The sequence below is a fragment of the Trichoplusia ni genome, chromosome 19 (genome assembly GCF_003590095.1).
Source record: "Trichoplusia ni isolate ovarian cell line Hi5 chromosome 19, tn1, whole genome shotgun sequence".
In the NCBI taxonomy this organism is placed as follows: Eukaryota; Metazoa; Arthropoda; class Insecta; order Lepidoptera; family Noctuidae; genus Trichoplusia; species Trichoplusia ni.
The window spans coordinates 5,549,253-5,562,067 of record NC_039496.1 but is presented as its reverse complement, the minus strand read 5'-3'; the positions used below and the strand labels follow the sequence as shown (position 1 = coordinate 5,562,067).

The window sequence follows — 12,815 nt, the reverse complement described above, 5'->3', positions numbered from 1 at the left end:
AATTTTGCCTCCCTTTGTAGCCGGGAATTGGCGCAATCAATCCATTTACACTTTGTTTCGCCAACAGTGGCACTACCCGACGCCCCGTCACTTCCTACCGCATGTAAGACAGGCTTTTAGCACTAACTAAATTGCTTTCCTAGATTTTTATTCCCTCCAACAAAATGTTTTATGGAAAACATTTTCTCAGGGAGAATTTTTCATGCCTTCGTCGCAAAGTTTTGGTTAATGCTTTTTATGAAAATATTTTTCGTAAGCAGTATACATGTATAGAAATTACCTAAATGATAGGGAAAGTTCTTGTAACTAAAAACAGGTCATTCTCTCATTTTCAGTCTTGTGTGAGTAGCCCCCAAAAGGCAAATAGTTTAAACATATGATAAAATCGCCGAGCAATAACAGACCTTTTTTACTCAAAATAGTAGCCATTATGTAAGGCAAAAAAAAGAAAAACATAACAAACTGTATGACAACAGAAATGTCAGTGTAATAGGTAATACTTACGTAATTGCTAGGAATATTATATGATTTACTAATTGTAATCGAAAATGAAAAGAATACAGATGTGTAAAAAAGTTAATCGCAACAATACCTTATTCAATCGTGAGCTGTTTCCTTTATATCATTATCGGCAAATACTTTATTTTCAGAGCAAAAAAAGACTGCAATTTTCTTTTTTAAACACTCCAATTTCATTTTTACTCAATTATTATCGTCCTCTTTACCCCAATCAACAAAATCTCTTTCGTACTCTTGATCTGGTCTCAAGAACTTTAGTTAAGGAGGTTTGATGATGTAAAAATGAGATTTATATACCTACCTATACTCCATTTGTTTAGGTACTTAAAAAAAGGTAAATAAACTTAGTGAACCAACAAAAAATAAGTATACCACTGAAATATATCAGTCTTATCATGTTTGTGTAGAAAGGCACACCAAGATAGTTTACTTTTTTCAAGGATCTAAACCATGGAGTATAGTAGAATATTTTTGATAAGTAAGAATAGTATTTAATTCCTGTAGGTCCAAATTTAAGTGTGTAGGGACCTATTTTATTACTGGCTTGTTGAAACAGTAAGTTCTGACACTATTCGATAAAGGCTGGCCGTGGATTCGAATTCCATTCAGCAAAAACTGTACAATGATGATGACGATATTTGTGTGTTATGTTTATATGTATGTTATATACAGGATTATTTTTGAACGACCAGCTAACTCTTATCAATTCGACCTTAAGAGTGAATTCATAACTGAAACTGTAAAAAAATGCATTTAATATGTCCAAAATAGTTATAACCTCTTAAACACATTATTAGAACAATGAGCCCTAACTAGCTAGTTCCCCATTCAATCCAACACTTTGGTGCAAGATGCCTTCTGCCGCTCTTTTAACAGTAGATAATAAGAAAATTTACAAGCGGCAAGTATGATATTATTTTATTATTAATAATAAATACCTAACTGACTTGTGCTGTTGACTATTAATGCGTTCTTTATTTTAACTCAGAAAAAAAGTAAAACTACTCACTAGTTCTTTTTCCGGTATCGTATTATACATTCAGAAATAAGTGAAAAAATAAATGGCTGGTCCTTCAAATATAACCCTGTATGTTTAAGTTATCTGGTTAGTATAATACAGGCGCTGCTAGGGACAACACAATTCTGTAACTGTGCTTGTGCAGGCTGCCGAAACCTTTATATTTTACGCGTATGTCTAGATTATTGAAAATTTAGTAAAGATGATAGTGATTTACGACTACCCTCTCTGTTTCAGACATAAATCGCATACCGTCCCATATAAACACCGTCACTCCAGAGATCCTCGTCGGCCAAATATGGCTACAAGAGGATGAACCCACAGCTGTAGAAATAATAGAATTAAATAGTTCTGATGAATACGAGCCGTCGCCGGATGAAGGGCCCAATCAAAATCTGGATCACGCCTGGAGCTACATGAACAACGAGAGGCTTCAGCAAATAGAAGACAACTATAAGATAAACAGTAAGGCTAGAGAAAGGTGGCGCAAAAATCATGAGAACCGATTCCATTCTACAAACACAGCTACCGACACAGATAATCATTTAATCAATCAATTATATTCAGACGTCGCAGGAAATCATGTGGAGGATAACGATCTGATCAATCGCCAAATTAACTGTTTCACCATTATCAATAAACATTTCGTTAATTCTGACACATCATCAGAGGAAGAGTTCGCAGACGTCGAAATTATAACTTCCAACGATATTATAATGGAACCTAATAATAAAGAGGTAATGACCGATTTAGATAAAGAGACTCGAACTATTTGGATTTATTCATTTAAAAATAAACATTTACTATCAGAAGATGATTATGAACTCACCAACATAGGAGGCAGAGAACTCTGTAGTTCTACATCCAGTTCCATAGAAACAGATGAAGAACTCACTAAAGATAAAAGCACTAATGTTCGCCGAATAGGATCACCCATTCCCCCCGCTTACATACCTCGGCTCAACTTAGCTCCGACGCTATCCACCGTTACAGAAGTATCTGAACCCATCATGAAACAAGCATCTTCGAATGGATCAAATAAGTCATCGAAGTTTCAAAAACCCAAAAATGGATGGTTTTTAAACGAAAGTGACAAATTAGATAGTGGAAGGTCAGTTAGTAAACGTGAGAAGAGCACTAACATCGTCAATTGGATGGCGCTATCGCCACGCGAGAGACGCCGAAGACCAAAAAACGAAGAAGACAGATGGGAAGACACAGTCCTGAATTTAGAATCTCCCAAATTGGTGAACGTATCAGCTGAGGAAAAACAAAAGGCTGATGAATCACCACAAGACAAACCTTTTAGGTTACAAGTCGATGTGGATGTCCATGTAAGTGTAAATGAGAAGTTACCAGACAAAAGGTCTACAGGAACACCGACAAGCATAGATATAACAATGAAATCAAAAAAAGAAGAGCTCAGTCCATTAAATAAAATAAAATGTTTGGACACTTTACTGGAATGCGTCAAAGACAGAGGAGATCATGAATTAAAATTTGAAAATAATCAACAAGTTTTATGCAATACATTGATTCCTTACGTAGAGCCCCAGGGACATCTGATGTTTAATCACTTCGATGACCCAAGTCCACAGCCTCTAAGAACTAGTGCCGATTGGCATCGTGAAACCCAAGAAGAGAAAGTAACTGCCGACTACAATTACGAAACGGGTAAGGTGCACGTACATTTGCCGAATGGAAATGAACATGATAGTGATTATGATCATGAACATAGGCTTAGTCATAGTCATCGGGTCAGTCATGATCGTACATGGGAGAAAAATGCCAGGCCCTCACTGAAGCCATCCGAATGGTACGCATATGCGCCGGTAAGGTCATCACTCTCATTGCGCCTGTCAATGGGCAGCATTACACCGGAGCGCCTGCCGTGGTACAAACGTTTTATAAAATGCATCTGTTGTAAGTAGAATCAAAATATGAAATAAAACAAGGAGTGCTTTATATTGGCGAATTTATTAAATTCAATCACTATCAACTTCCAGTAATTGAAGTACTTATATAAAATAAACCTGCTAGTCAAAGGTACTTTGCAAAAAAGATTCACGACACAATAATAAAACAGCTTTATGTACATACAGAAGATTATACTATCACAATGTTTTACACAAGAAACGAACGTTTAAAGTCGTTATGAATGTGATGCCCTATATCAATAACGCCAATGTTTTTATGTTCGTATACCGCACTAGTCTATGCAAACAAATATATTGAGAAATGACACCAATATTAGACGAATACCTTTATTTATTATCTGTTTCATCTCAAACCGTACATTCATGAAAACATCACGCATTATCAACTAGAATAAGATTTAAATCACTTATAATCCATTAGGGTGATGCTGCGCTACTCGATTCAACTTTTCATAACGATGTTAGTTCATCATCATCGCAGGGACAATGGCCTTAATTGATAGTATATAAATTTGTATTATATTTATACAATTTTATATTTTTGTTAAGTACCGATGATAGCAATAAAATAATTATCAAAATGAATCGAGCAGATGTGGAGCAAGGAATGTAAAGTATCATACATAGTACTGCAAATGGCCAGTCATAACTAAACACAATACCAGTATCATGAAATTATCCATAATTGTGAAATGCATGTTATGGCTTGACGCGTCGGAACCACCGCAACGTCAACGAACTGTCACGCTTCCTCAAATACATACATTCAAAATACGATAAGCTCAAAATCCATATATTCTATTGATTTGTTAACATCTGCATACTTTTTATGAGTATTCAATGTTATTTTAATTTTCTATATTAGGCAAATATAGTGCTACATAGTACTCAAGTTACATCGAATCTTCACTAAAGTCAAGCTTAATTATTGTCTACACAAACAAACATCAAACGTTTTATGATTAGTTCAATATCGATGTAACTGTTTATAGGGCGGGAGATAGCGTTGCATTTTGGGTAGGTGCGTTTTTACGCAAATACGTTGTAATATGAACCAACGGTCAGATAATGTACCCAAAGTTAATGCAGATAGATGTGGGTGGTTCAAAGCTGAATCTATAGACACTTGAGCAATTGACGTTGACCGTGGCTTCGCTTATTGTTCGCTTAGATCGACCATCGATAGCAATATCTGTCGACTTACTAGGACCTTCCTAAATGCAGCGCCAACTCGCGTACTATTAGCAAAATGTAAAACACTATTAGAGCCGAGAACGTGCTTCGGGCGACTGGAAACTTTATAAGATATACATTAACATTACAAAGTCGACAAATATATTTGAAAAACTGCGTAGTGAAAAAAGTCGTATTTAGAAAATATTTAACAAAGTTTTGTGTATATGATAATAGCTATAATATTTTGAATTCACTACAATTCTAATATAGGTACTTCTCATGCAAGGTACGTCCTTTCTCATCTCAGAGCTAACATTATATGAATCTATGCGATTGTAAACGTACAAAACGATTGAGTCCTGCTCAATGATACACACAGGAATGCCACGGCAGTAAGAACTTTTAATATTCCAATAAGTTAAATAATCAGGAAAAATATATTATTACATGATTTCATTTTCGAATACATTTTCTAATCACTGCAATATATTATCACACATACTCATCCCCACACTCAAAACATGTTTCTAAAAGATGAAGTAAATACTCAATGGTTTTGTCGAAGTATTGACCTAGTTATATCTACAATAAGGCCTACTTTTGGAGTGTCGTTGAAAGTATTGTTTGTATTCGCATAGTTTGTAGTACATAGAGGCCCAACAAGATTTGAGTGACAAGCCAGGCCGGCAGGGGTTGGAATATTTTTTCTACCTAAACGTTTGACTTACGTCAAACAGCTCCCTTCCTTCTCACTGCGTATAGTAAAAACAATATAAAAGCACAGATAATCGCGATAACCAGAAGCCAAAAAATGTCAAGTCAATAATAATGATAACGGTCATTTTTGTTCTTTTTTTTTCAATACTGAGATATTTAACTTTTTAAATAGGTACACCAAGATCCTAAGCCGCACTATGCGGCGCGGGAGTGTGGCGGGTCACGTGGGTCAGGCGGGCGGGGGTCAGGCGGGCGGGCGTCAGGCGGGCCGCGCGGGTCACGTGGGCTGCGCGCGCGGCAGGTTGAGCTCGCGGCGGATGTAGAACAGGATGTAGGGCTTGCAGCCCGCCACGGCCGCCGCCTCCGCCGCGCGGACCGTCTGGTCGTTGAAGTGGAACCACTGCTCCTCGTTGATCGCGAAAGCGGTGTAATGACCCGAACCAGCCCTGGATAGATAACATAACAAATCAGTGCGGGTTACAAGTTTAAATGTAATATTGTAGCATGTGCTTGTACATTTACACAGTCATCCACACAAAACTATTCATTAAGGTCTACCAAGTGAGAGACTGAAATAATTAATATTATAAAAAGGTTAAACTAGTGAGCTTGTAATGTTAGAATAATTGCTTATTCTGAATAAAATGAATGAATGAATGAATTTAAGGAAAGACAAAACTAATAAAAAAAATAACCAATATAGGCTACATTTACATATATTATAATAATACTTCATAAGAATATCACAAAGTAGCCACAATTATTATAGTGCATTACAATAACCATGACATCGGTACATATCGCAGCGCTATAGAGCAAGTCCCCGTGGGACATCAGTTACCCGGATCCATGATGCACGATGACCGCGGCGAGGTCGTACAGGTTGTTCCCGAGCCCCGAGCGGCGCGTGTCGGGCACGTTGCTGAGCACGAAGCCCGACATGTCCAGCGAGCGCAGCGGGAACGATATGCTCGTGTCCACCTTAGTCCTGGAACATAACACCGACTTAGTTATAATTTACTGCATAACGCCTTTTATAAAAGAGTTAAAAGTACAGGTACAAGAAATATTAATACTGTTGTGAGAGCGTGACAAAGCACTGGACGGCGTAGTGTCCATTTTCTTCATCATTCGTATCGTAAGCGGCAAGGTCATATAAAATAATCATAAATATAAGTTACCTAAAGTAATTATGCCACCGGAATCTCTTGAGGTGTAAACAAAGTACGTTCGGAAGTCGTCGTATCCAGAATTGTTTTGTCGACTTCTGTTTGCATTTACAACTGCTGCAAAAGTAGCGTTCCGTGTCTGCTAACTCTTCAACCTGTTGCGAATGATAATAATACATTAATTATTCATATTGACTAAGTATTTTAGACAAATTTAGATATTTATGGTGATTTTACCTGTACGAAGCTAGCCAAGCAGTCGGTAAGGGAAACAGGTGCGTCATGTCGTCCTGTCTCCGGTAGTTCTAAAGATAGATCCAGGAACGGATCAAACTTCTTGCTGTCCGTACCACACGCCAGACACCGAACCTAGGAATGAAGACAAATGTACAATTAAAAATCAAAAATACATGTTTCAATGTAAATAAAAAAGGGGACAAGTGCGAGTTGAACTCGCGTGAAGAGGGTTCCGTACGATGTTACCTATCATGTTTTTGGAGTTAAAAAATATGTTCTCCCACACATTCCACCTGCAAATGTAAGTTGGTACGCACAATATTGAGTGATTTACCATGTTATTTTAATATCATGGACTTCTTATAGGTTTTCCTATAATCTATAAGAAGAAAACTAATTTCTGTATTTTTTCCAAAATTTTAGGTTCAGTAGTTTCGGAGATAAGGGGGGGGGGGAATGGTCAATTTTCGTCTATTTTCTTGAATAACTTGGAAACTATTTATTTTAAGATTACAAAAAAATACATTTAAGATCTTCTCAACAAGACCTTTCATTTGATATGCCACACGATGCAGTATTCAGATTTTTTTTTTTAGTTTTCCCCTGGCCCCCCAAAAATGACCCCCCATATACAGATTTCATCTGCTCACGTCACAGGAATTGATATGTGTACCAAATTTCAACTTAATCGGTCTCATAGATTCGGAGATAATTGACTGTAAGCGACGGACGGACAGACACACGAGTGATCCTGTAAGGGTTCCGTTTTTGTGTTCAGACGTACGGAACCCTAAAAAGAAAAATTTGTTATTCTTTTACAATCTGCGGTTTTATACTCGATATTCGCTATTGCCTCGAATAAAACCTCACGTCAACACTCATTTTTTTTTTTTAATATCTGTCGCGTATCGTGTCGTGTACCTCGCTCTGCAGCGTGCCGCCGAACACGGCCGTGACGATGGAGGCGGAGGCGGCGCGCTCGCCCGGCAGCAGCTGCTGCAACTCCGTGTGCAGTCTGCAAACATACACAACTTTATATTCTACTTCACTCTAAGCCATTTCTCGATATCCGAAGATAACGACTTCGACAAAAGCGAGTAAATTTCGGATCAAATTATCCCACCTAGGTGTTTTTAAAGACTTGTCAAATTGTATAAGCCCAGAACCATAGCCAGAAGCTACAGAATCTAATGTTAAGTAACTAACATTGAATAGAATACCAATTACATAATTTATAACTTAAATACTATTAAAAGCCACAATCCAGGGCCTTCCTTTCAAACCTTTTAAATCAGTTTCATTGAGTAGCATACCTGTCTAACATATAACGCAAGAATTCATGTGCATCCTGCTGTTGGTACCCTCTGAACCGAGGCACCACCTTCCAAATGACAAGGAATAAGCATTCCGGAGATATAGCTCCCTTGGAACCGCACCCGCTGTTCAGGTTTATTAACACCTGAAAAATAATACAAGTACATAATTTGGATGTAAAAAAAATCATGACTGAAACAGACAGAGCTTGAGAAAAAAGTCTAGCTAGAGTAAATTTGGAGTTTAGACCAGCTCACCACACGTACCCATCATTGACATTTATTTTTGGTGTCTTGAAAGAACACAAAGTTACATACATTTAGGCGATATTGTAAAATCAGCAACAAAAACATGTATGATGTGACTCAATTTTAACTAAACATACATTTTCAGATTATTATCATATTCACATTATTTGATAAGTATGTTTAGAGATAGATTTGGTATTGGTATTTAGGTGTATTTAAATTACATTCAGTAGTCCATTACAAGTGGAAAAGTTCCCATTACCGAATTTGAATTTTATTTATATGCGTTTGAGATAGCAAATGAATGAAAACAAATTATTGCAAAGTGTGGATATAAACATGCTTATGTAATACTAGAACAATCAAAGTAATTATCCTCAATGCAATTGAGTGATGAATCATTAATTTAATAATAATAATATATCAGCAAAAACTGTCTTTAGTGAAAATACCTCTAATATAATACACCAAAACTTATAACATGTAATTAATACATAAGCAAAATAAATGGTTGGTACTGTATAATCTCAAAAAAAAAAAACTATGTTAAACATAACCATTATAAAATCATAGTTTACACACCTTTCTCAGTTCCTCAGCCATAACAACATCATGCATTTCCTGCCGTGTATAACTTCTTGAATGATACACCTTCCGTCCGTTTGTCTTAATTTCTAAAGATGGCAGCTGACTAAAATAGCAACTAAACTCCTGTATATTATTAAGACTTTGTAGTACTGCATTCATGAAACATGTATTGCCTAAATTCTTTAATCCTACAATTTTCTTTTCCCGTAGAGTTTTGCCGTTACATGGTGATGATTTCTTTTCTTTACTTCTAGGTACTTGTGTTGTGTTGTTCTCGGTGGAGCTGCTGTCGTCCGAATGTGTTCTCTTACGAGAACGAGGCCTTAGACTACGTACTGGTTCCTCTGCATTCTGGAAAGAACATTTTAATTTTGCAATTATAACTCCAGCAAAGATGATGAATTTTTTAATTTTTGCTACACTGGAAAGGAATTATGAGCTTTGATATCTTATTTGATTCAGACCAACAAATATAATAAACAATAATAGGCATGATTAACTTTACCTTAATACTTTTTGAAGGCTTATTTTCACTGGATTCAAGTGTGGGTAAATCACCAAATGATATCATGGGCATACTTTGAGCAGGTCTTGAATCATCACCGCTGCCATTGGACAAGGGTTTTTCAATAAAAGAAGTGTTTGAGACACTGCTGTTACCACCCTCACTGCCATCCTTGCTATTATCTTCACTTTGTTCTATATTACCATTTGTTTGTATGTCATGTTGCCTCCTTAGTTGCATAATACTTTGCCTTATTTTTTCTATTGGGTTATATTCCAAATCATTTGATACATAGTCATCACATTTGTAACTGAAAATAAGAATTTAAAACATGATTATTTTCCAAAAGTTGATTGATGCTAACTTATAATTATGTTATAAACATACAAGTTGTTTATTATTAAACATTTAAAAGAATTGAAACTCAAAACAAAACAGATATAATCATGAAATAAAGTGAGACAAATAAGTTACCAGTAAACGGAATATACATCACAGCTCATACAAAGCTGGTGATCAAGAGTTTCAGCATGCAGCTTCGCATGCCCATTGATATATCGGCCACAGTTCACTACCCCGCATTGCAGGCACAACCAGTTCTGATCTTCTACTGCGCATTCTAAAATAAAAACCAATTACAATTTACATTTGCCAATAGAAATAGCTGTCAGCTAAATTTGTAAACAATAAACATTCTTATTTACATTGTTTTAACTACAATCAATTTGAGTCACAAGTTCATCTTTGTATAGAGGAAATTCACAACAATCAGAATAGAACAAAATTTGATTAAGTAAACCGATCCTATGCAGTTGCTGGTGATGCATGAATACTTCCTAGAACGAAAAATAAATAATACAGTTATCAGTTGTTATTTAGGTAGCACCTACTTTTTATAGGTAAATGTAGATAGTGAGATAATCGTGTCTGCATTCAAATATCAAACAAACACATCACAAATGTGAACCAGTTCAAGAAGGTTGTAATAAGATAATTTTTAATGAGACTTTTATGCTAACGCTCTACGATTGAAGGTTTTGTATGTAGCTTAACGGCATTGCGGGTGATCCTGAATTAAGATTACCATAATTCTATCCTTAAGAGCCCATGGTGGTCGCATGCTTATCGTCTAAAATAGCCTGGAATGATGTAGTACAGCATTATTTAACCATCGCGTCAGAAACGCGACATCGTCAGTCACGGTCACCCATGCCGCGCCCCCCTCCCGTACCCCGTGAACAGCTGATTATTAAAGTTCGTTGTATTGATTTTTCCATGCTAACCTCCCGGTATAGATACAATGCGGCGACTTTTAACTGACACTTGTATTATTAAACTGGCTAGAGCCTATTGCATACAAGCAAAATAATCTATTTACCTGAACAATTGAAGTTCTTTGTGATCGTCGTGTCCTCAACGTTGAAATCATCCACCTTGACGTTATCTAATAAATGTGTACATTCCATTCTTCATAATACGATAGAATTGAATATGTAACACATTAATTTAATTCATATAAAATTAAATAAAAATTAATTTTAATCGCAATAAAGCGCCTCAAGCTCATTTACTCCTTCAACAAGCAAGCAAAGCAAGCCCAAAACGAATGAACGAGAGCAACATATTTATTTCACACATTTGATTGGCCGGTTTCTAGAGTGTGAGCGAGAAAGCAAGTGCGGCATAAAAACATAACAATTAATATCCGTTCGGATACACCAACATTTGTATGTAGCTTTGTCGAGCTTCCTATTCAAAGTTTTGGAGGGTTCAATTTAGTGTGTTAAGTTAAATTAGTTACGCAAATTTAGGTTACGTGTGTTTTAAGTTTAAATTTCGAATTTCTATTCAAAGATTTACTGAGCTTTGATAGAATTCCCTAATATATAATATGGAGAACCTAAGATCATGTCGTATTTCAACAACTCGACTGTTGAGCTCTACTAGCCGGAACCCCGCCGCCAGTTTTTTTCTGCCATTAAAATATTTGTACTCCAGCTTGACACCTTCCCTATTCAAGGTTGCATTTCTCATGATTGTTTTCTTGAACTTGCCCTCTAGACCGGTAAATGGAATCTACGAGGAGCTACTAATAATATGTATAAGTTAAGTTTATTTATAAGTATAACATGTACCTGTAATAATTGATAAATAATAATAAAATACTGCCGAAGCTGACTTAAGAATAAATCACTCTCAGAAAATCTTAAATGTTAGGGGCCAAAATTTCTCATTTCTGAACGGGGAGAGAAATATGAGTGAAATTCTGTCGAACAGGCAAAAGATAACATATTCGTAAATGGTTTAATTATTGCCCTAGATGGTAAAAGCACTATTGAGAACGAGAACAGTATTAAGGCACCGGTAACAAGTTTAATCGTTCTCGAATGACATGCAACATATTATGCTAGCCAAAGCTTGTTTTACTGCCTTCTAAGCATATAGGTATTAATTTGTAGATATAAGGGTTCAAGGTTAAGGTTATTGAACCTCATAACTGAATATATTTTTGGACGCTGAATCCTACTTAGTTTTGTTACCATCCTATATTCCGATGAAAGCCACAAGAGCACTTTGTTATCTTTGCATCACTCTATGGTCCACTGGTAGAGAATACCTGAGGCATTCAGTTTGCCTTTCTACATATTTTCATGTTAGTATAAATAAAAGAAATTAAATTTCTAATTACTATCTTGAAAATTTAAGATCAAACTGGGAAATACTGGGTTTTCAGACATAATTAAACTATGTAATAGATATTAATTATTTATTATCCTTAATTACGTCTGCCACCATAGCCGCCTTGTGTGGCAGGCTGCGTCAACTGCAGACCATTGATGTTGTTGAAGTCGAGCATCTTCAACATGTCCTTGGTGTCTGGGTCAACTTCAATGATGTCATGCTCAAGGGCAGAGACCTCAGGCACATAGTTGTCACGCCTTTCACGTTCTTCCTCTTGAAGCTTGATGGAGATTCCTCTGACCTGGGAGTGTCTGAGACGCCTCATCAAATGGGTAGCAAACCTAAAAATAAACCAGAGTTCAAGTAAGAAAGTAAGCACATATATAATATTGCTGTAAAACAAAGCATTTAAATCAAAATCCTTACTGAAAATAACTATAAGAATATTCTCAAAAATTTTAAATAATTAATTAGAATTGATTCTAATGTCTCATTTGCTGGCAATTTTGTTCAGTACAGACAAAACAGAATAAACAAACTTTAATGAGATCATTATTATTAGTAACTTTTCAATAACAGGCTTGTTTAGAGGAAATACAGCCAACACTTTATGTACAATTACTAAGTTTACTTTCGAAATAGGTCACGTCGTAGTAGCACTTTACAATATTACATCTAATTTGAGGTAAAATAAAATTACAATTA

The 12,815-nt window shown here is 36.0% G+C and overlaps 2 protein-coding genes across 3 annotated transcripts; one reads left to right on the top strand and one right to left on the bottom strand.

Moving 5' to 3' along the window:
• The first annotated feature begins 499 nt into the window (after window positions 1-499).
• LOC113503335 lies at window positions 500-3,502 on the top strand. The gene is made up of 2 exons (XM_026885202.1): window positions 500-603; window positions 1,775-3,502. Exons 1-2 carry the CDS (start codon window positions 549-551, stop codon window positions 3,466-3,468), a joined length of 1,749 nt encoding a protein of 582 aa, XP_026741003.1. The 5' UTR covers window positions 500-548; the 3' UTR covers window positions 3,469-3,502.
• Window positions 3,503-4,255: 753 nt separating this feature from the next.
• On the bottom strand, window positions 4,256-11,048 carry LOC113503336 (ubiquitin carboxyl-terminal hydrolase 3-like). Of its 2 annotated transcripts, none has more exons than XM_026885203.1 (10): window positions 10,807-11,048; window positions 9,903-10,047; window positions 9,429-9,738; window positions 8,918-9,274; window positions 8,087-8,232; window positions 7,695-7,788; window positions 6,774-6,905; window positions 6,549-6,691; window positions 6,209-6,355; window positions 4,256-5,813 (listed from the first exon to the last, which is right to left on the bottom strand). In XM_026885203.1, the coding sequence occupies exons 1-10, from the start codon at window positions 10,892-10,894 to the stop codon at window positions 5,645-5,647; spliced, it is 1,731 nt and encodes a 576-aa protein (XP_026741004.1). In that variant the 5' UTR covers window positions 10,895-11,048; the 3' UTR covers window positions 4,256-5,644. The 2 variants fall into 2 exon arrangements, with proteins under 2 accessions (XP_026741004.1, XP_026741005.1); XM_026885204.1 differs by lacking the exon at window positions 10,807-11,048 and adding an exon at window positions 10,133-10,216.
• Window positions 11,049-12,815: the final 1,767 nt, after the last annotated feature.